The sequence below is a fragment of the Gossypium arboreum genome, chromosome 13 (genome assembly GCF_025698485.1).
Source record: "Gossypium arboreum isolate Shixiya-1 chromosome 13, ASM2569848v2, whole genome shotgun sequence".
Lineage (NCBI taxonomy): Eukaryota > Viridiplantae > Streptophyta > Magnoliopsida > Malvales > Malvaceae > Gossypium > Gossypium arboreum.
In genome coordinates, this window is record NC_069082.1 from 122,957,281 (window position 1) to 122,979,638 (window position 22,358).

Genomic DNA, 22,358 nt, shown 5'->3' on the forward strand with positions numbered 1-22,358 from the left:
AGGTATTTTTAGTTTTAAATTGACTCATATTGCGAGAGGTGAGTTAAGCTTTTATTTTGTTGTTCAAAATCAACTCATATTATGAGAAGTGAGTTGAGCCTTGGGGCATGCTTGAGGTATTTTAGTTTTAAATTGACTCATATTGCGAGAGGTGAGTTAAGCCTTTTTATTTTTGTTGCTCAAAATCAACTCATATTATGAGAAATGAGTTGAGCCTCGAGCACGCTGAGGTATTTTTAGTTTTAAATTGACTCATATTGCGAGAGGTGAGTTAAGCTTTTATTTTGTTGTTCAAAATCAACTCATATTGTGAGAAGTGAGTTGAGCCTTGGGGCACGCTGAGGTATTTTTAGTTTTAAATTGACTCATATTGCGAGAGGTGAGTTAAGCCTTTTTATTTTGTTGTTCAAAATCAACTCATATTGAGAAGTGAGTTGAGCCTCGGGGCACGTTGAGGTATTTTTAGTTTTAAATTGACTCATATTGCGAGAGGTGAGTTAAGCTTTTATTTTGTTGTTCAAAATCAACTCATATTGTGAGAAGTGAGTTGAGCCTTGGGGCACGCTTGAGGTATTTTTAGTTTTAAATTGACTCATATTGCGAGAGGTGAGTTAAGCCTTTTTATTTTTGTTGTTCAAAATCAACTCATATTGCGAGAAGTGAGTTGAGCCTCGGGGCACGCTGAGGTATTTTTAGTTTTAAATTGACTCATATTGCGAGAGGTGAGTTAAGCTTTTTATTTTTGTTGTTCAAAATCAACTCATATTGTGAGAAGTGAGTTGAGCCTTGGGGCACGCTGAGGTATTTTTAGTTTTAAATTGACTCATATTGCGAGAGGTGAGTTAAGCCTTTTTATTTTTGTTGTTCAAAATCAACTCATATTGCGAGAAGTGAGTTGAGCCTCGGGGCACGCTGAGGTATTTTTAGTTTTAAATTGACTCATATTGCGAAAGGTGAGTTAAGCCTTTTTATTTTTATTGTTCAAAATCAACTCATATTATGAGAAGTGAGTTGAGCCTCGGGCACGTTGAGGTATTTTTAGTTTTAAATTGACTCATATTGCGAGAGGTGAGTTAAGCCTTTTTATTTTTGTTGTTCAAAATCAACTCATATTGCGAGAAGTGAGTTGGGCTTCGGGACACGCTGAGTGAGTTGAGCTCAGGATCACATATCGAGTAAAGAATAAGATTGGGGCTGATTGAAGACACCAAATTTTGTTTCCTTTAAGTTGCAGTGGAGCTGATCAAGGATATTAGATGATGTCCTTTTAAAGTTACAGAAGAGAAGACCACAAGCCTTATCTGACTAAAGCAACAGAAGAGCAAATTGAAGCTGTTAATCTTATATTTCTGAAGTCACAGTAAAGCAGATCGAAGTTACAAATCTTATATCCTTGAAGTTACATTAAAGTGGATTGAAGCCACAAAGCATATATCAGAAGATGCAATGGATTGAACCAAAGCTACAAGATACGGGGAACTAAAAAGAGACTACCTGGATGAGAAGATCACCAAAAGAAGTCAAAACTTAGCGAGACCGGGCAAAATTGGCCTTTCTTTGTATCTTTGCTCTATTCCCGTTACACGACAATAAGCAAAGAGGGGCAGCTGTTGTAGGCCAATTTTGGCCCGTTTACAAAAATACCCAGGCCCATTAAACCATTCAACCCATCCTCAAACCCAAAACCTAAAATTAACCTAGCCCAACATCCAAGCCCAATCCCAAAACCCTAGACTCCCACTTGCCTCTTCCCACTCTCCCATGATGTCTGCCACCAGCACCATTCCCATTCTCCCATGATGTCTGCCACCAGCACCATTCCCATTCTCCCATGTCATCCGCCACCGACACCATCACACACTCCCACTTTTGCAAAGACAGAGGAAGGAAGCAAACATGCAACAATAGTAGAAATAGTAAAAAATAGTTTGTAAATAAGGCTATAAAAGCCGAATGAAAAAGATTGTAAAGGGGGGGTTCTTTTTTTTTTTCTTTCATTTTTGGCAGTAAGAAATAAGTACAAAAACAAGAAAGTGAAACATTTAATCTCGATTCAATATAGTGATTCAATCATTTAAATATAGAAATAGCATTCAAGCATACAAAACACCAAGATCAAAGGATTGAAAGCTTAAAAAAAAAAACCTAAGGTGATTTCTTCTTCTTTCTATTTTAAATTCGGTTTTAAATTTTTTTAACCTATATATATATATTAAAACATAAAAAATATACATAAAAAATATACAAAAAAATATATAAAAAATACAAAAAAAATTATTATTTTTTTTTTACCTTTTCCAAGAATCAGCATGCGGTGGCCGGCGCCACGCCATGAGCCTCCGTGGTCGTCCGGTGGCCGCCCCCGGCCGGATTCCTCCTTCTCTCTCCTTCTCTCTTCCTCTCTCTTTTTTTTTTTCTTTCCTCTCCCCAAATGATTTTTTGGTTATTTTAGGCCTTATATAGCCCTCCAAAACGACGTCGTTTTGGGGGCTACACTTAAGCCCCAAAACGACGTCGTTTTCGCCATGTCCAACCCATCCGACCCGACCCGCTAGGAGGATCCGCGTGTTTTGTTTGAATGGGTTATTTATGCGCGCGGTCCTTCCGCTTTTTCAAGGTTTTACAATTAAGTCATTTTTTTATTTTCAATTTGGCCCCATAATTTTTTGCGCTTTTCGATTTAGTCCCCGCTAATGTGCTGCATTTTAATGGGAGGGAATAATTGCTGTTTCGGTCCCCCTTTGTTTTGCGCGCGTTCAAATAAGCCCTTTTCTCTTTATTTCCTTTCACATTTGCCCCAGAACTTTGTTATTAGTTCAATTTTAGTCCTTTTTTATTTGTTTTTGTTTCTTTATTAAATATTACATTTTTTGCATTTCAATATTATTATTATTATTATTATTATTATTGTTATAATTATTATTATTATTATTGAAATACATTAGTGTATATCTTCATGTATGTATATATATATATGTAGTAATGTTTCTATTACTTTATTTTAATATTTTTATTAATTATTATTATTATTATTATTATTATATATCCTTGTTAGATGTATACATATGTATATTACTGTTTTAATACCTTTATTTTAATATCATTTTATTATATTTACCTTTTGGTATTGTATTACATGGTTATTATTATTATATTTATTAGTGTATACCGCTTACCTCCGTATATATTTTTAGTACGTATTAATAGTCAATTTTTAATATATATTATATGAATAATTCATATATAATATTATGTATATATTTTAATATTATCAGTTATATATACTATATGATTTCTAATACTATTATATATATATATATACATATTTTCTTAGTACCACATTATGTATATATCATGTATATATTTATTTTACCCATATTATATTTATTATTAATTTTAATACATTTATTTTATAGTCCGTATGCATATACCTTTCTTATTTGTATTATTTGTGTATGTTGCATTATTGATTTTGTATTTATTATTTTCCTATTGCTACTTATTATATTATTATTTGGTGTATATATATCTTTTACTATTATCAGTATAAATGTATTTTTCCTTGTCCATAGTATTCCTAATATTATTGTATATGTTGAATTATACTATGTGTATTTGTATCTAGTACGTATATATTTAGTAATATTGCATATATATGTCCATTAAGCATTATATTTTCATACATCATGTATATATGTCATATATTATATTTTTGCATATTATCTTATATATATATTACCTTATATTATTATTACTAAATGTACTTTATATTTGTTTATGTTTGATTTTATTTCTCTTTTAAATATTATTATTGTTTTGCTCTTGCTCTAGTATTATGTTAATATTTTCATTTGAAAATGTCATTGTTTGCATATTTGATTTATTTCAAATTCTTATTTCATGAATAGTTTTTATGTTTTAATTACTAATTGAGGCAATACACCGATTTAACGTTAAGTCGTAAATTTCATCGCTATGCTGGATGGAATTTGTCATTTCGTGTTAAAACGGTCTATCCTTCTCAAAATCAAAATTGAAAGTTCTCGTCTTTTAAATTGGATCACGATTGGAATTTAAATTGAACTAGCATTTTTGAAAATTAAGACAACACATGTTTAAAAGATACCAATTTTGGGCGTCATGAGGTGCTCATACCTTCCTCAGCAGAATCGACTCGAACCCTACTTTTTCTCTGATTTTAACGTAGACCTAAACTCGGCCCTTTTTTTTTTAAAAAAAAAATAAATAAATTTATTAGGTGTCCGATCATACCTATAAAAAGGATCGGTGGCGACTCCCATCTTTATTTCTGTTTTTCAGTTTATGTTTCAAAAAAATCAAACTTCAGTTTTAAAGTTCTCAATAAATTGCCACAATTAGCGACCCCAAACCAAAAATTTTTTACGTCGCTACATTATGTATTGCTACATTCACTTCGAGGAATGGAACAGAATCAGTGGAACAAATAATTCATTATTTTGTTTGGCCTTAAGAAGGCATTAGAATCAATCTAAAATACTTTTAAAGCCCTTTTCACAAGAGTTTTTCATCATCAATTAACTAGAAAGAAATAACCACGTCAAGCATGGAGTTTATAGCAAATCAAATGTACGGATAAAACTGACATTTAAAATATCAAACTGATATAATGTTAGTGCCAACAAAAAATTCATAAACCATTGCAGACATGTATGAAATTTACTTCAAAATTATACATCTCATGTTCACTAAAATTTTTCCATTTATGAATTACTCATATAATTTCTCTAAATAATTAAAAAATATAAAGTGTATGAAATACATTTAACAACTTTACAAAAACAACAAGTTTCTCATGGTTGTATAGTAAGGCATTTATAAAATCAAACCACACGAGTTGTTTTAATGCTTCTTATCAAACAACAATTGGTTAATACAAACAAGATTCATAGAAATGCAAAAGATCAAATTAATATAGTAATACTCATTTTTAAGTTTATGAAAATGTTTTCAATCAAAATAATTCAAGAATTAAAAATGGCAACAATTAAACTTGAAATTCAATATTAGAACCAACCCAAAAATCAATTTAGACATTCCTCAAAAATTGTTTTAGAACTATGCATGTATGAGTATTGAAAAATTTCAAATTGTATAACCAAAATAATAGGATACATTAAAGGAACATAATTTATATTCGAACTAAATCAAATCTGGACAATCATAAATTTCATAGGTTTATCAACACAATTTTACATACTAATATGTTTTTAGTCAAATACATTATTTAATTATAAAACCTACTATAGCAACATAAAGAAGTCAATCAATATTCATTTTCATAAACAAATAAGATGTTTGAAACCATAAGTAATCCATGGAACCAAAACTTAAAATAAAATCATCTCAAATATTTAAACCATATATCAAATTAATTTAATATCCAAAGATGTTATTATTGAGAAAAGTGTAAAGATAGAGGTCTAATTAAGTTGATGTACCTTTCTTGTTCAACGAAGTCTTGATGATTTTATGAACAAGTAAACAAATTTAAACTCCAATAGTATACTTTGAATCCAATCAAATTTTATCAATAGCAAACTTTGGGAATGGATCTTATTTTACAATTTCATATAGATAGCGATATCAAATCCTTCACCATCCTTAATAACATAAAAATAAAATAAGTTAATCAAAATAATTATAATTGATCATGAATTAGCTAAAAATAATCAATTATGAAACATTAAATAAAAAAAGCTTCCCGCAAAAACTTTGCATCTTGCCATCTAAGATCTTGGAAATCATGGAGAATAAATTTGATTGTCGATAAAAGGAACTATCATTTTGAGAAAAATCGTGCTGATAACATGTTATTAAATAAAAAGAGATAGAGAGAGTAAAAAACAAAGAAAATATGGGAAGCAATAAAGAATATATTTTGTTGATCAATGGGATGATTACATTGCTTCTTCAAAGACTTTATTTATAGGTATAAGAAGTATAAATGAAGTAGAGATCTAATTCTAATAGTGTTAGAATTTAAAGTACAAGAAAACTTATTTTGATCATGATGAACATCTATTTAATAAGATATTCATAATAGATTCCAACTGGAATTAAATTTTATTTATGTTTCAAAAATATTTTTTTGTTCAAATAATTTTTTGTAAAATTATTTTTCAAAAATTATTCGAACTAGAATAAAATGATTTGAAAAAATATTTTCAATAAATAAATGAAATTTATTTCCAATTGAAATCAGCTTTCTTACAAAATACTTTTTAGTAGAAAAACATTTTGGACTAATTCGTAATAGGCCTCTTTATTTTTGGTGTTGAAGGGAAATAAAAGAAAAAAAATAAGAAGGGCTTATGAAGCAGTTTACCCTTTTGAACTTAGTGTTGTGTCATGCTGCACCCAAGCTTTCAATCAAAATAGTAGGTTTCATATCAGGCCCCTAAATATTTTAGGTCATCACATTTCAGTCCAGTGCCGCCGATTGGTCAGGCGGCACCAAATATTCATCGTACATTATGCCGAGTTTCATCAATATTATTCTCCTTATCCTATTATGGTATTTATTTTATATTATTCATGTAAAAAAGTCAATATAAATCTTTAATTTATATTTAATAAGTTGACAAAAAATAAGGGTTATAGACTGCCATTTGGCTATTGTTATGGTATTTTCAATTGTCGACTCGAAATCCGTATATAATCCAAGTTATCGACCCGTGACCCGAGTTTGGGTCCCACCAAGTGGATACGTTAAGGACTCGCGAGGAGAGCTCAGGAGCCTAGTTCGCATGTCTTTGGGTGTACGTAAGTAGAGGGTGCGAAGTCCAACGAGTGAACTAGTGAACACCTGGACCAGCGAACACGTGTTAAGTCTAGGATAGCATACGCGTTGACATGCATGGAGCCAACCTAGGGCGTCACTTCCATAAACAGTAACCATGTCATATAAATGCGATTCTCCTCACAATAAAATACTTAACTATAAAATAAAATCATTTCTATATTATAATTAAGTAATAGTGGATTAAATATTAATTCAAATTATATTTTACAATATTTTCACTTATAAACAAGGACGGAGTTAAAAGAGGGCAGCAGTGGACCCTAAAAATGGTAGATTAGTTACTTAATCCTTTAAATTTTATAAAATTATATGTTAATATAATAATAAAATTATATTTTAGTGCTTTCAATATTTTATGATTCATTTCTAATCTCCTAAAGCAATTTTCTATCTTTGTCTTTGCTAGATTCATAATTTCTCCCGTCCGCTTATTTTACCAATGATGATTCAATTTAATATTATAAAATTATACATTCCTAATTTATTTATAAACATACTTTTGGTATATATAATTATCTAGAAAATGTAAAACATAAATATATATTTTAGAATTTATATATATAGTGTATTAGAGGACAAGTGAATGGGTAGCATTCAGAAGAAATTTCATCTCTTGGCTTAGCATTTTCCTACGTGAAATCAAGGAATAATATTGAAGCCTGCCATGCCCAAGTAACAACGTACGACACAAGTAGCCGCTTGCTTGTCAAATGGACTATCTCATTCGTCTTGTTGTAGGAGCTATTGAATTCTTAGACAAGCTCATAGTAACTGTCAGATTAAGGCAACTTTGGGTTCTCATAAAACAAGAACATGTTTCATTTAGTTGCATGTGTACATCCACAGCTGATTACACGCACATAATTTCAATGAGTTCAAAAAGAAACGGGAATGGTCCACAGTGGGAGTACAGTAGGTAGGTTGATGTGGATTGAGGAATCCAATGGGTTCCATTAATATGCTTTCTTCAATAACACGACTCAAAGTGGGTGTAGGGCTGGTAAGATGCGCCTATCTTCTCTTTTTCCCTTTTTTTTCTCTTGTTTATTTTGTTTGCGATTAGTAACATATCCATCTGTAAACATTCGGTTTACTGCTTTACAGTTTGGGCTTTGAAAAGAAAAGATTAAAAAAAAAAAAAAGACAAAATCAATTTAGGTTTGTTATGATATTTGTCATTATCGACCCACTGCTTAATAGAAACCGACTCAGTCCTCTTTACATTAGTGGTCAAGCCGTATAATTCGCTTTTTTGAGTCCGCACATGATGGGTTTATGTTATAATGCAAACGAACCTATACTTAAGGACACGTATTAGCTTTAAAATAAGATACATATTGACATATATAAGAACCTATCTAGTAAATCGAATTCAAAAACCGTATCATGTAAATAAAAAAATTAATCTTCATTAAAAAAATACATAAAAACACTTAACAAAATTTAATTTCAAACATAATATATGCTTTGCTTTTTGGAGAATGACTTATAAAACTTAATTAGCCATGAAATGGTTCTACTTTTTTCTTGCATGATATTTGATCGGAGTAAATTTTGAAAAGCCTTGAACGTCTTCAATTTGTACAATGCTTTTATATTAAATATTAGGTAAAAACTTATTTTTAATTTTAATATCAAATAATTTAGTTCTTCTAAAAAATTTTAAATCCTTATCAATTTTAAAATAAATAATTAAAAATAATTAATCATAATATAATAATAAATTTAACCATTAATATTTATATATTTTATTAATTTAATCTTAATTTTAAAAAAATTAATAAATTTAACCTCAACATTTACACCTTTATAAAAATATTACAGGTTAAATTTATTAAATCATAATCAGATTGATAGAAAATGTAATTTACAACAATTAAATTTATTATTATACTAATTAAATTTATATAAAATTGATGGAAATCAAACTGCCCATAGAAACATAAAACAAATCATATAACTTGAATGGCATACTGGGTTTATACTGAAACCGGATCCCACCATTAAAACATCTTTATTTGATGAACACTAAATTAATGAAATATTGAAACCAAAAAAAAAAAACACTAAATAAATGGAATGGAGTTGTACCACATCACTGCCAAAGGGGATGAGGAGATAAACACAAACGTAACATGACCCTTAAACACCCCCTCCCCACAATATAAATCATCATCATAACATAACAACAAGCTTTACATCACCATCAAATTAACAGACAAAATATTAATTGAAATAAAATACTATAACCGACACATATTCAAACAAAACCAGAATCCTACTCCAAATCTCCACCTGTATATGAAAAGAGAAAAAATGCCAATTTCATTACAACTGGAAAAAAAAAGAAAAAACACATTTATGTAATTATAAAGCTAAAAATTAAATAAAATAAAAAATAAATCCGTATACATTGAATTAAATTAAATGAAGTTAGGCAATCAATTATTGCATTTAATCGAAACTTCCAGACGTGTAGACCTGCCGACTTACCATCTATGAATTGGTTTCTGTGTAAATTTAGGTCTGTTTTTTCTTACATGAAATTAGAAGAAAGCAATTTTAAGAGAAAGTAATTTTCGATCGCACATAGTACAAGTATGTAACCTGAATATGTGTATGTATGTTGAAAGTTGAAACTTGTTACTTACAGATGAGAAGGACGGGATTAGAGGACTACTTGGTGATGGCATAGATAGCATAAATAATACCAGGGATGTACCCAAACAGGGTGAGTACAAGACATATCCAGAACTCCACCTGCATCAATTTTTTATTTAATTACGGTTCATATTATATAATATCATGTAATAAAAATGAAAAACGCTCAGATATGGATATTGACCTGGCAACCAAACTTGAGGAAGACACCGAGAGGAGGCAAAATGATGGCTAAGAGGATATCTATGCAGGTAGCTGTACTATCATCTGCCATCTTTTTCTTCTCCTTCTTTACAAGCCCCAAGCAAACAAATTCAAGACTTTCGTTTCTTTCAGGAAGAGGATTGTTTTTTGAGAGGGTTCTAGTAGGCAAGGGAGAGTGGGTGAGAGAAATGGTGAGGGGTGATAGCGAAATTTATAGAGACCCCCTGGAGTCCACGTGTCAGCAGTGGGCGGCAGTTGATTGGTAGATACGTTGATGAATCATGATGATGATGATAGGCCACATGGTTTGCTACTTTAACGTTGTAAATCTATATGCTCGATGCCAACGCCGATGCTTATGGGTAATAAACTGTATGTCTGTTGGCTTTGGGATGGGCATATGCGTTTATGCCTTGACTTCGTGAAATGGAACCTACACTTACAGCTCACTGCATTAACGCCCGCATGTGTTCTGCTTTTTTTTTGTTATAAATCTTGAAAAATCTTCTATATTCAATAATTACTATAAATTTCAAGAGCAAATTAGGAATTAATATAATTACTATAAATTTCAAGAGCAAATTAGGAATTAAATCGAATCCTTAATAGAAAAATATAGGTATTTTATGTGGTTGAATCCTACGGTTGCAACTAAGAGTATGAACACTAAAAGGTATTTTATGTGGTTAAATCCTACGGTTTGTAGGCAGATGTGTTGGCTTTTCGTTGCCTTGGATTAGAACTGCACGGCTTCTACACGTTGCATACAAAGCAACGTGATGAAATCCGACGGCTCAAAAGGTTGCCGCATAAACCTGAAACAGCCGAGCGGCAGGCAGGGAGGGATGTCACTATCATTTGGGGTATCACCAATCAAGTCCCCCCAGCTGTTGCTTTCCCATCAACACACGCATCTGAGATAAACCGCCCCTAAACTGTTCTTTATTTATTTATTCTTTTTCCTTTCTTTTGAATCTTTAGATATTCAATCTTTATCTTAGCCCACAAGTCAAAAACATTACAACTGTGTTGAACCCAAAAGAGAACATTACGACAGTTTTAACTTCATTCGAAGTTGCCTCTTGGCACCTGGAGATTGAACCCTGAAACGATTTCCATTATCACACTCACCCACGTGTGCTACATGGATATTTGCCTAAGTTCAGTCTAATATATAAACTTCAAATTTTACTACAGCCCGCATATAGTTGTAAATGTTTTTGGAACAAAAATAAGTTTCTGGATGCAGGGGAATCGGTCTCTTCCATAAGGGTATGAGACTGACCCCACTTTGTAACGTTTAGTTTTTGTTCGTGAACGACTAGTCGTTCTCTTTAATGTGATTGATTTTCCTTAATGCATGCGTAAATTTAACGCCTCCAACGGTTAGTATTACCCTCCATCTACTCAAAAAGTTTAAAAGAGAAAAGCTTCATTGAATGAACAGCCCTTAAATTATATTTCAAGATTCTATCATTCTCCTCATATACATAGGCAAGGTGCACATTTAGCAAGCCTGAGGTGTGTTAGTCCCCGTCTATTGTACAATGTTTATTCTAAAGACTATGGCTTAGTGTTCGGCTTGCCACTAGCTATCCTTCGTTAATGTACTGGACTCTTTATTGTGGAGAAGGAGTATTAATTTTGTAAGAAGCTTGACATTAGCCTACATCAATATGCTCTCTTAGAAAGATTTTTACTTCATCCTTATTGTGAAAGGGCTTTTGAATTTTGCAGAGGACTGGAGTCCGCTTAAATAGAGGGGTTTACCATGGAAAGAATTTTTGCTTCACCCTTCTGCTGTGAAAGGGATTTTGAAATTTGTAGGGGCCTAACATCAGCCCAAATTGAAAGTTTTATTGTGCGAGTTGAGATGTATATTTAACTTGAAAGTCAAAAGTCTTGGGCAATAGAAAGAATTTTTGAGCAAGAGAATTTGAAAGAAATTAAGACAGAATAATGGTAAAAGAGATGGAGATACTATGATGAGATGACAGAAATACCTTAACTTATATCTTACTTGGAAGGTTTAGTTTGGAGTCTAAGAACGTATGGGAATTGGTTCATTGCGCGTCAGTCATTTTCTGTTGTATGATCCTTGTGCCGAAGGTTCGGCTAAGGCTTGCTGCTAGATGCCCTTTTGTAATTAGACTCTTATACTGAAAGTTGAATTATATTTTTTTTAAATATCTAAATTAGTTCATGTATGTTAAATTAAAAATAAATTAATGTATCTGTTAAAATTTTATTCATTTCAATATTAAAAATTAGCCTTTATAAGTAAGTATGAGGTACATGTGATATTTAATTATTCCGTCAGTCGCATCAGTTTTAACGATACAAATTAATTTTTTTAACGAAATAACCAATTTATATTTTAATCTAACATGTAATAATTAATTTACTCAATTTTTAAGTGAAAAAGATAACATGTAAATTGAGTCTTAGTAGGGCTTCCATAAAAATTATAGGCTTGTATAACATATTTTACGAACATGATAAGGATTTTTTTCTAATTAAGATACTAATTACACGTTTAAAATTAAAAATATATAAAATTTGATTGAAATTAATCATCAATTTTCTTAAAAGCAATCATATCTTCATCTTCCAAAAGAAATTTTTTAAAGAAATTGTAATAATTAACTTCTTTTTCTTTTTCATGAGGAGCAAATCACCAAATAATAATAAAATAGAAAATAATTAGAAGAAAACGTCCTCTTAATTTAAAAGTTAGTGAATTATTAAAGTTAAAAACAGCAGCCAGGTTGACACAATGACAATGCAATTGGTTTTCATTGGAACCACTTTAATTGGTTTTATTATTTATAAAATCAAAAAAAAATCAAAGAAAAGTTTGATTTTAAAGAAGAGAACGAAAATTTCAAATTTACATTGATAAATCTTAAAATTATGTATGAATTATGATTCAATGTGTAATTATATATATGAATGTTAATTTTGTGCAATTTTATATATGAAATTTTGATTTGATCTAATTTTGTAAATTATTGATATAACACCATTTTATATTTATATATTACATACATAAATAATTATATTTATTCAATATAAAAATAAATTGATGTTTTCATTTCTTTAAATGTATATGATTAAATCAAAATTAAAGTTTCAAGTACATATTTGAACCACAATTAGAATTTCACGTATATAATTGCATCAAATTAAAATTTATATATACAATTACACATTAAATCAAAGTTCATGTATAATTTTAAGATTTATTCCTATTTTTCAATCTTCGAAATTTCCTTAATTACGGTTTTAAGATTAAAAACTGAAAGTTATTTTGAATACTTCAGTTATATTTTCTTTTCAAAATTGTAACAAAAGGGAAAATTGGAAAAAGAAAAGTATGTATACAAATAAACCAAAAATGGGGGAACAAGTAAGAAGTCCAACAAAAGTTGAAAACGCTACTGTTGTCTGCGGCTGCTTCTGACCTCCATTTTACCGTGGTTGTTTGAATTAAACTGAATCAATCAATTAGATTAATTGAATAAAAAATAAATTAGAGTATCGGTTTGAAAAATGACTTTAAATTGATTAGATTTAGAATTAGTACAGTTTGATTAAACTAATTAAAAAATCAATTGAATTAACTAAAAGCCGACTGAACCAATCAAACTAAGTTTTTTTTTTTTTTTAATAATTTTTATCATATTGACAAATTGATAACTTTACCGTCAATCATTGATCCAATTAAAAAACATTGTTAAGATAACTTTTTCTAAAATAGATTTTTAAATAACTTCAATTTTTTGTCACAATCTACTATGTAGATTTGTTAGGGGTTAATTCACTATTATCATTTTAAGTAGGGTTAAAGGGATCTTTAAATTAACCCCATGTGATAGCCTACTTCATGTAACGGCCCAAATTTTAGTGGTGTCGGAATAGTGATTTGAGATCACTAAATCAGACATGTGAGTTTAGATATTAGTAAGTAAAAGTTAAATGTGGTTTTAGAATTATTTTTGAATTAATGAAATTATGAATTAAAGGAAATTTATAAATTAAATAAGATAAAAGCGAGGTATCGAGACCTAAAATTTATAAACCGAGCCATAAATATTTTAGAAATATTTATGGAGTGTTAATAAGTTAGTATTAAAGTTTAGTTAAGAAATTTTACTATTTTGATAGCTAATTGAAGAAAAAGGACTGAATTGAATAAAGAACAAAACTATAAAATATGATTATATAGCTTAAGAGATTATAATAGAAGGAGTTAAAATGTAAATAGACCCAAATTATATGGGTTGACAGCATGAGTGTGCAGGAAAAATAAAAATCAAGTATGAACAAGGGATAAAATTGGAAATAGGGTAAAAATTTAATTGTAAAATATAATATATTAGGTAAATCTAGAGTTTTCTTCATTTTTCTTCATCCTCTCCAGAAAAAACACCATTGAAGGTTCTTTTAAGCTGGTCTCTCATATTTTTATTACATGTAAGCTCAATTCTTGATTATTTCTTTTATTTTTTGTGTTTTTGAGACTTTTACAACTAGGTCCATTTGTTTAATTCATTAGTTTTTGATTTCATGGGTAATTTCGAAAGTTTCCATGACTAAGTGCTGAAATTTTATGATGATTTATCATGGAATTTAGGTTTTAATTTTATTATATGATGATTTTATGAAGAGATTTTTATAGAAATCAATTTTTAGGATCTAATTGTGAAAGTTGTTGAAATTAGGGTTTTCTGATGAAATTTTGAGTGTTAAAGGATTTGAAGTAGTTTATAATGTCTTGATAAAGTGTTATTTGAGAAGAATTAGCTCAATTGATGAATAATTTGAGCAGGGACTAAATTGTAAAAATTAAAAAGTTTGAGGTAATAGTATAATTTTGAAAATTAAAGGGCATAAATTGTGAAGTAGAATAGAATTGAAATAGATGCTAATGAAGGAATGATTTTATAATTATAGATCAAGAAAACGAAGTGAATCGTGGAAAGGAGAAATTGTAAGAATAGTCCCTGAATTTCTATGACTTTTGCAAATTAGCCCAGGTAAGTTCATATGGGAAAGTTCAATATTTTTATTATGAAAATCTTATGATTGCTAAGGTATCTTATTGTAAACGAATACTATCAAATTGTACTAATTACTAAATAATGTTTAACTAAAAGTACAAATTAGTTGGAACAATGGTTTTGAGTGCTTTCATTTTATGACCATGATGAATTGACGGAAAAGATGTGATATGTGCGCCCGTATAAGACCATATCTGAGCTATGGCATCGGTGTAATGTGATATGTGTTCCCGTATAAGACCATAGCTGGGCTATGGCGCCGGTATGATGTGATAATGTGATTCTGTATAAGACCATAGCTGGGCTATAGCGTCGGTGTGATGTGATAATGTGATTGTAATAGCCTAAATTTTCAATGGTGTCGGAACAGTGATTCGAGATCACTAAATCCGAAAAATGAGTAGAAAATATTATTAATTTAGTGAATATAAGTTAGATATGAAGTTAGGAAAATTTTTGAAGTAGCGAATAGTAGACTAGAAATAAATATTAAAATAATTATAATAATAAATGAGGTATCGAGACTTTAAAAATTTTAAACCAAGCCATAAATATTTATAAAAATATTTATGGAGACTTAATAAGTTAGTATTAAAGTTTCGTCAAGAAATTTTAAAGTTCCGATAGTTAATTGAATAAAAAGGACTAAATTATAACAAATGTAAAATTTTGAAAAATGGTTAAATAGCTTAAATGATAAAATAAATAGGGTTTAAAAGGAAAATAGACCCAAGGTCTATTTTGGCTGGACTGCAAGGGCATGAAATCAGCAAGAAAATAAGGAAAATTAAGGGTAAAATTAGAATATTGCAAAATTTACTTAATAAAGCTCGGAGTAAAATGGAATTATCTAGATTTCTCTTTATTTTTCTGCATTATCATCAGCAAAAACACCATATAATGGTTTCCTTAAGCTGGTTTTTACTGCAAGTAAATTCAATTCTTGATTATTTCTTGAATTTTTTGTGTTTTTGTGACTTTTACAACTAGGTCCACTTGTTGAACTCATTAGTTTTTGATTCTATGAAAGAAATTGAAAGTTGCTATGAATATGTGCTGGAAGTATATGATGATTTAGCATGGAATTAGAGCTTTAAATTGTTTATATGCTGATTTTATTGAAAGAATTGAATACAAAGTAAATGTTTGGGACCTAATAGTGAAAGAGTTTGAAGTTAGGGTTTTATGTGGAAATTCTGAATTTAAATAGTTGTGAAATAACTTATAATTTCTAGGTAAAGTATTAATTGAGAAAAATTAGTTTAATTGTGGTTAGTTGAGCAACGACTGAATTGTATGAGCTGTAAAATTTGGGGCAAAAATCGAAATCAACATTTGCACTAAAACAGTTTTGGACAGCAGCAGTAGTCTAACTTTGAAATATCACCAAAAATTGTATAAATCGAATTAGAGAATGAATAAAATATGTAATTAAATCTTATTGAGTCTAGTTTCTTATAAAAAAAATGTTGTAAGCAAAGGAATTGTAAATCATGATATATAATAAATTTTGTGAGACAAGGTCAAAATGATTTCGGGTTCCCCTATTCTGACTTTGGAAAATCATAAAAAATTGGAGAAAAATAATTGTGTTCTTAAAGTTATATGTTTAAAATCTAAAAATGAGTCTATTTTCAATAGAAACAAACGAGAACATCATCTTAATCCTGTACAATAAGATAATTAATTTTTAGTAAAGAAGGGTCGGAACTATTAGACAGCAGAATAAAGGTGACTTTAAAGAATAAACTGTACTTATTGGCTAAACCAAAAATTCTGAAAATTTTATGGTAAGAATATACATAATTATAGTTTCATGGAAAATTATCGGATCTTAATTTTGAGTTCTGTAGCTCAATATATAAATAATTTAGTGATTATGATGCAAATAGACAGTTTTGAATATACATATAAGTAAATAGTGAAATTATTGATAATGTTACTTGTAGCATGTTATATAAATTAAGGATGTGGAATGGAGAGGAGGAGGAGGAAAATATGTATGAATATTCAGCTAGCATGGTTAATTTGCATGTTTTAGGCTCAGGGACTAAATTGAATAAAAGTAAAACTTTATGGGCAATTTTGTAAAAATGTTAAAAATGACCAATTTGCATGAAATAGATTATTTTATTATTTAAAATTTCAAAATTGAATGAAATTATTAATTTAGTTCAAGAATCGAGGAAAAACATGTTTTAAGGATTAAATTGAAAAGTGTTGAAATTATAGAAAATTCTGATATTTTATAGAATTCATGGGTTGTTATCAATTTGTACGAGAATAACGGCTGGAAAAAAGGATTAAATTGCAAGAATTTTATTTTGAGCCTAAGGATGAAATAGTCATTAATTAAAAGTTTAGGGGTAAAATGGTAATTTTGTTTAAAGCATTAATTGAATGTATTAGAACATGAAATAAATGAAAACGACGACAAAATTTATTTATAAAGATCAGGATGACTCGAATACGAGATTTGAACTGAGAAAAGAAAAGATATCGGATTAATAAAATTATAAACATGAACAAGCAACGAGGTAAGTTAGTGTAACTTGAATTGTATTTTTAAATGCATGAAATATCGATATAATGAATTATCTGATTTATGTTTATGAAGAAATGGCAAGAGAATGATATTTATCATGACATGTAAATATGTGATTATCTTTGATACGTTGATACAAGGAAATTAAGTATATTGAGACGAGTAATAAATTTAAATAAAACATGTCGAGAAAAATAAGTACATTTAAGGGACAATATGTTTGATTTTAATTGGTTCCAAATATGAACGTTAGATGAAATAAAATATTTGATAAATAAATCGATAACTCCGGTAATGCTCCGTAACTCTATTCCGGTGATGGATTCGGGTTAGGGGCGTTACAAAGACCATATCTGGGATATGGCATCGGTATTATATGTGATCCGTGTAAGACCATGGCAAGGCTATGGCTTCGGTGTGTGATATGTGACTGTGTGCAAGTCCATGGTTTTACCATGGCAATGTGATTATGAAGCACTCAATTCCATTATTGTTCCTTAATTTGTCAATGGAAGTGAATGAGAAATGGGCCCAAAGGAGTTAAATTGTGAATAGCAACATGGAAATTATTCAAATGAGCTTATTAATGAATTTGTGATTTACAGGATGAATTAGTTAACTTAAAAGATATATCTTTGTGTACCATGTTCGGTAAGATTTATATTTTATGTCTATAAGCTTACTAAGCTTTTATAAGCTTACTTGTGTATGTTATTTGTTTTGTAGATTGATTTATATACAAACAGAGGATCGGATCTACATCAAGGATCACACAATCCAAATTTAATCCGGTAGTTTTTGTTAAACAACTTTTTGATTTATATTGCATGTATAGGGGTTGATTTGATAATGTAGTTGTAGGAACGATTAAGTATGCAAAGTAAGTTTAATGTGATGTTTTGTGTTTGAGAATGAAATATACATGTTTTAGCTTGAAATGATTGATTGGTTGGATTCTATTAGTGTGTAATTGTGTTTAAGTGCAGGAAATGGATGAAAGGGTGAGAAAAGTGGCCTAAAACGGCCTATTTTCGTCCACACGGGCGTGTGTCTAGGCCATGTGTGACACACGATAAGCCCACGGGTGTGTGATATGACCGTGTGTTCCCTGCATCCTTAAATTTGAAGTTAGGATAGTACACGGGACAAAGACACGGCCGTGTGTATTGGTCGTGTGAAGGACACGGGTTTCAAGCATGGTCGTGTGTCAAAATCGTGTGAAAATGGCTTAAAAATGGTGAAAAATTAGTGTACCACACGGCCTAGCCATATAGGCGTGTGCCTAGGCCGTGTGCCCCTCTGATACTTAAGAAATTGCAAGTCAGAATTCCACACAGGCTGGCCACACGACCATGTGATCCCCACGGGCTGGCCACACGGCGATGTCCCAGGCCACACGGGTGTGTGCCCCTATCTCCAAGGAAAAATTTCTAAAGTTTTCAGTTTAGTCCCAAACCACTTCTAAAGCATGTATTGGGCCTCGTAGGCCTATATTAGGGACTTTAGGGTGAAATTTGAAAAGAATTGATTTGGAATGCGAATTTTATGACTCAATTTTGTATAAATGATACTGTATAAGTCCGGTAATGTCTCGTAACCCTATTCTGGTGACGGTTGCGGGTTAGGGGTGTTACACTTCATTTGATAGCCTGATAGTTAAGGGTATTCATTACTCTAGGTGTGGCTTGATGGTCAAGGGTGTTCTTGAAATTTTCTTTTTCAATTCCAAACAAAAAATTTCATTTGCAGAACCACAAAAGCTCTAATAATATTAACTTCAGTAAATATTAATGATATTTTTTAAATAGTAAATGTTAACCCGTTGGCTTTATTTGATTCTTTTCAATAATATAGAGACTAAATTGATCCATTTAATAGTAAATGAACTAATTTAGTCAAGTCCTTATAATAGAGGGACTTCTCAAATACATTCACCCTTTTAGGTAGTGTCTAAATTTATTCAATGTACTTATATATTAATGGTCAAAGTCTGTTATTAGATCTTGTACTTTGCTTAAGTTGTGGATTTAGTACCTTTTTTTCAATTTGATCAAATTAGTTCGTGCGCTTTTCGAATTGGTTAATTTTAGATTGTATACTTTCGAATTTTGAAATTTTAATCTTGTCTAAATTGTAGCAATTAAATTTGTTTAGTTAAATTTTGCTACTAGTCTTATATTATGCATAAAGTTGTAGATTTAATCTATATTCTTCAACTGGATCATTCTTAGTCGCTATATTTTTCAAATTTCAAATTTTCTCTTAATACAAATGACAAACATTAAATCTATTAATTGTTTTTTTTGAATAAATATATGAAATTAGCAAGCTAACATGACATTACACATGCAATAATATTTTACATCAAATTTTGAAAATATCATAATGATTTTAATAGAAACCATTTGGTGAAAACTAAAATTTTAAAATTCTAAAAGTATAAAGAATAAAAATGACTAAATTAAAATATAAGGATTAAATTTACAATTTATACATAGTATAAGTACTAATAGTTAACCTATGCTAATTATGTGACTAGTATTGTATTGCTCAACTTTTAATTAATTTAAAATTGATCAATTTCACATGCTTAATTATTAAAATATTAATTAATTATATAACAATTACAATTAAATAAAATAATTCAATTTTAGACTAATACGAGTGTATCAATTTTCTTTGACTAAATTATCAATTACCAAGTTCATTATTTCAAGGGTTGAAATTAGTCATCAATTTTCTTAATAAGTAATCATATTATAATCTTCCGAAAAGATACAATTAATAATTAAGTGAAGTTTGAAGCATTATCACCAAATCTCAAAAGTGATTGTAATAATTAGCTTTTTCTTTATTCAATAAAATGGGTAAATTATCAAAATAGTCACTTTTGTTTGCTTCAAGTTATATTTTAGTTATTTATGATTGAGATGTTACGTTTTAGTCACCTATGTTATCGTATTGTAACATTTTAGTCACTGAGCCGTTAATTACCGTTAACGGTGTAATATTAAGCTAACATGGCACGTTAGATCATCATTTTAAATGAAAATCTTATGTTAAATTCTACAATTGGTCCCTATATTTTTTCATTTTGAGCAATTTACTTTTTTTCTTTTATGGTCTTTTAACTTTCTTTTTTTTTCTTTATTTTTCATTCTCTTCTGCTTCTCCCCCTGTTTTTCCTCCCTCTTCATTTCTTTTAATGTACTTTTTCTATGTTTTTCATTTGTTAAAACTAATCCACAAGCTCGCCTCACTCAAAAAAATTAAATTGTTCAAAAAAATAAAAGTAACATAGAAAAATTATGTTAAAAGAAACGGAGAAGAGAGGAAAACAAGGAGAGAAGAACAAGAGAATGAAAAAAAAAGGTTAAAAGAACATAAAAGAAAAAAAATTTAAATTGCTCAAAACGAAAAAATATGGGGATTTGTTGTATAAATTAACCTTTTTTTTTTAAATGACGATTTAACGCGTCAACTTACCGTTATACCATTAATGGCAATTAACGGCTTAGTGACCAAAATGATAACGTAAGTAACTAAAACGTAACATTTCAAACATAAATAACTAAAATACAAGCTGAAGTAAACAAAATTAACTATTTTTATAGTTTACTCAATAAAATAAGTTATCAACTTAAAAAATTTATTTATTTGTGATGTTAAAAATTTACGTCGTTGATGGAATAACTATGTAATAACACATAATGTGCCGTGTACCTTATACTAATATATAAATATCAATTTTTAACAGTAAAAATAAATAATTGAATTCTTCTCCAATGCCATCTTGATTAATCAATTTGTAAATTAATTTCTCTCTTGGAATAAACTTGATTTCCAATTACTCAATGGTCCGTACTCTGTTTTTATATTCTTGTTTCTGTTTCTTGGATAGTTTTAAATGTAAGAAATTGAAGCAATAGTAATATCCTCTATTTATCTTAACTATTCACCCGTGCCATGAGGTTCCTAACTCCTTCACCATTCCAGCCCAAACGGAAACAACGACGACAAAATCAGTATAATTGAGGGTGCTAATTTGGATAAATTACATTTAAAATCACTAAACTATTAATAATTTTATATTTTTTATCATTCTAACTTAATAATCTTTACTACTTAAAAGTTGAAGTGCAGTTTGATTTAGGAGTTACCCAGCAGTTGATCGTGAGAACGGGATTTACCATTACTTTCTTTCCCAGATCTGGGCTTCCATTTTCAAACCCTACGTTTTGCTTTGGCTTTGATTTTTTTTATTTTATAATGGTTGGGTTTTATGGAACTTTTTGTGAAATCATTTTGGAATTGAATTTATGTGAAGTCCAGCTTGCTGCTTATTTGGTACCCTTGTGGAGTGGAAAGGGTGCATTATTGCTTTCAGCCTAGGTTTTGCTGGAGGAGTGAATTAGATCACAAGTGAAATCATTTACAGATCTTAACATCTTTATGCTTTCTAGCAACTTGTCCGATCTAAATACCGGTCACTGTACGGTATAAAGTTGAGTCAATCCCACTCAGTCAAGGCTTAAATCTTTTAACTTTTCTCCATTTTCACCAAGGTTCCCTGCACAAACAAAGAACAAAAATGAAAATAAAAAAGCATGCATCATATTCAGCACTCCATGGTCATATGCAAGCCATGACAGTACACGTCAAGAGAAAAAAGAGAAAGAAACACAGATGACGGATATTACAGAACATGAACAGATCAATCTCAAAGATAGATCTTAGGATGCAAGCAGCAGCAGCAGCAGCAGCAGCAGCAGCAGCAGCAGCAGAGACTTTAGGAGGAGGAGGAACACCAGGAAACCAGTGGCATGGGCGGAGTAGGCAAGACATAAACCAGCCTTCTTCTTTATTTCTGTTTCCAAAAGACTGAAACAGTCCATTGTCTTACCCCCTCACCCATCCCACGAGCTTTCTAGAATCCTAAGCTCCTTCTCCATCGTCTCTCCATCAAACTACCAAAGCGGCTAACACCCATACTTCTTCCCTTCAACACCACAACCTACCATATATATAATCTAGCGCTGGC

At 30.0% G+C, this 22,358-nt stretch overlaps 1 protein-coding gene and 1 long non-coding RNA gene across 2 annotated transcripts; both read right to left on the bottom strand.

Annotated features, from left to right (window-relative positions):
* Positions 1 to 8,822: 8,822 nt before the first annotated feature.
* LOC108462904 (hydrophobic protein RCI2B) lies at positions 8,823 to 9,921 on the bottom strand. The gene is made up of 3 exons (XM_017762815.2): positions 9,690 to 9,921; positions 9,496 to 9,604; positions 8,823 to 9,139 (listed from the first exon to the last, which is right to left on the bottom strand). The coding sequence occupies exons 1-2, from the start codon at positions 9,777 to 9,779 to the stop codon at positions 9,521 to 9,523; spliced, it is 174 nt and encodes a 57-aa protein (XP_017618304.1). The 5' UTR covers positions 9,780 to 9,921; the 3' UTR covers positions 8,823 to 9,139; positions 9,496 to 9,520.
* Positions 9,922 to 21,606: 11,685 nt separating this feature from the next.
* LOC128286770 (uncharacterized) lies at positions 21,607 to 22,358 on the bottom strand. The gene is made up of 2 exons (XR_008277475.1): positions 22,018 to 22,358; positions 21,607 to 21,887 (listed from the first exon to the last, which is right to left on the bottom strand). It is a non-coding gene; the product is annotated as an uncharacterized LOC128286770 (long non-coding RNA).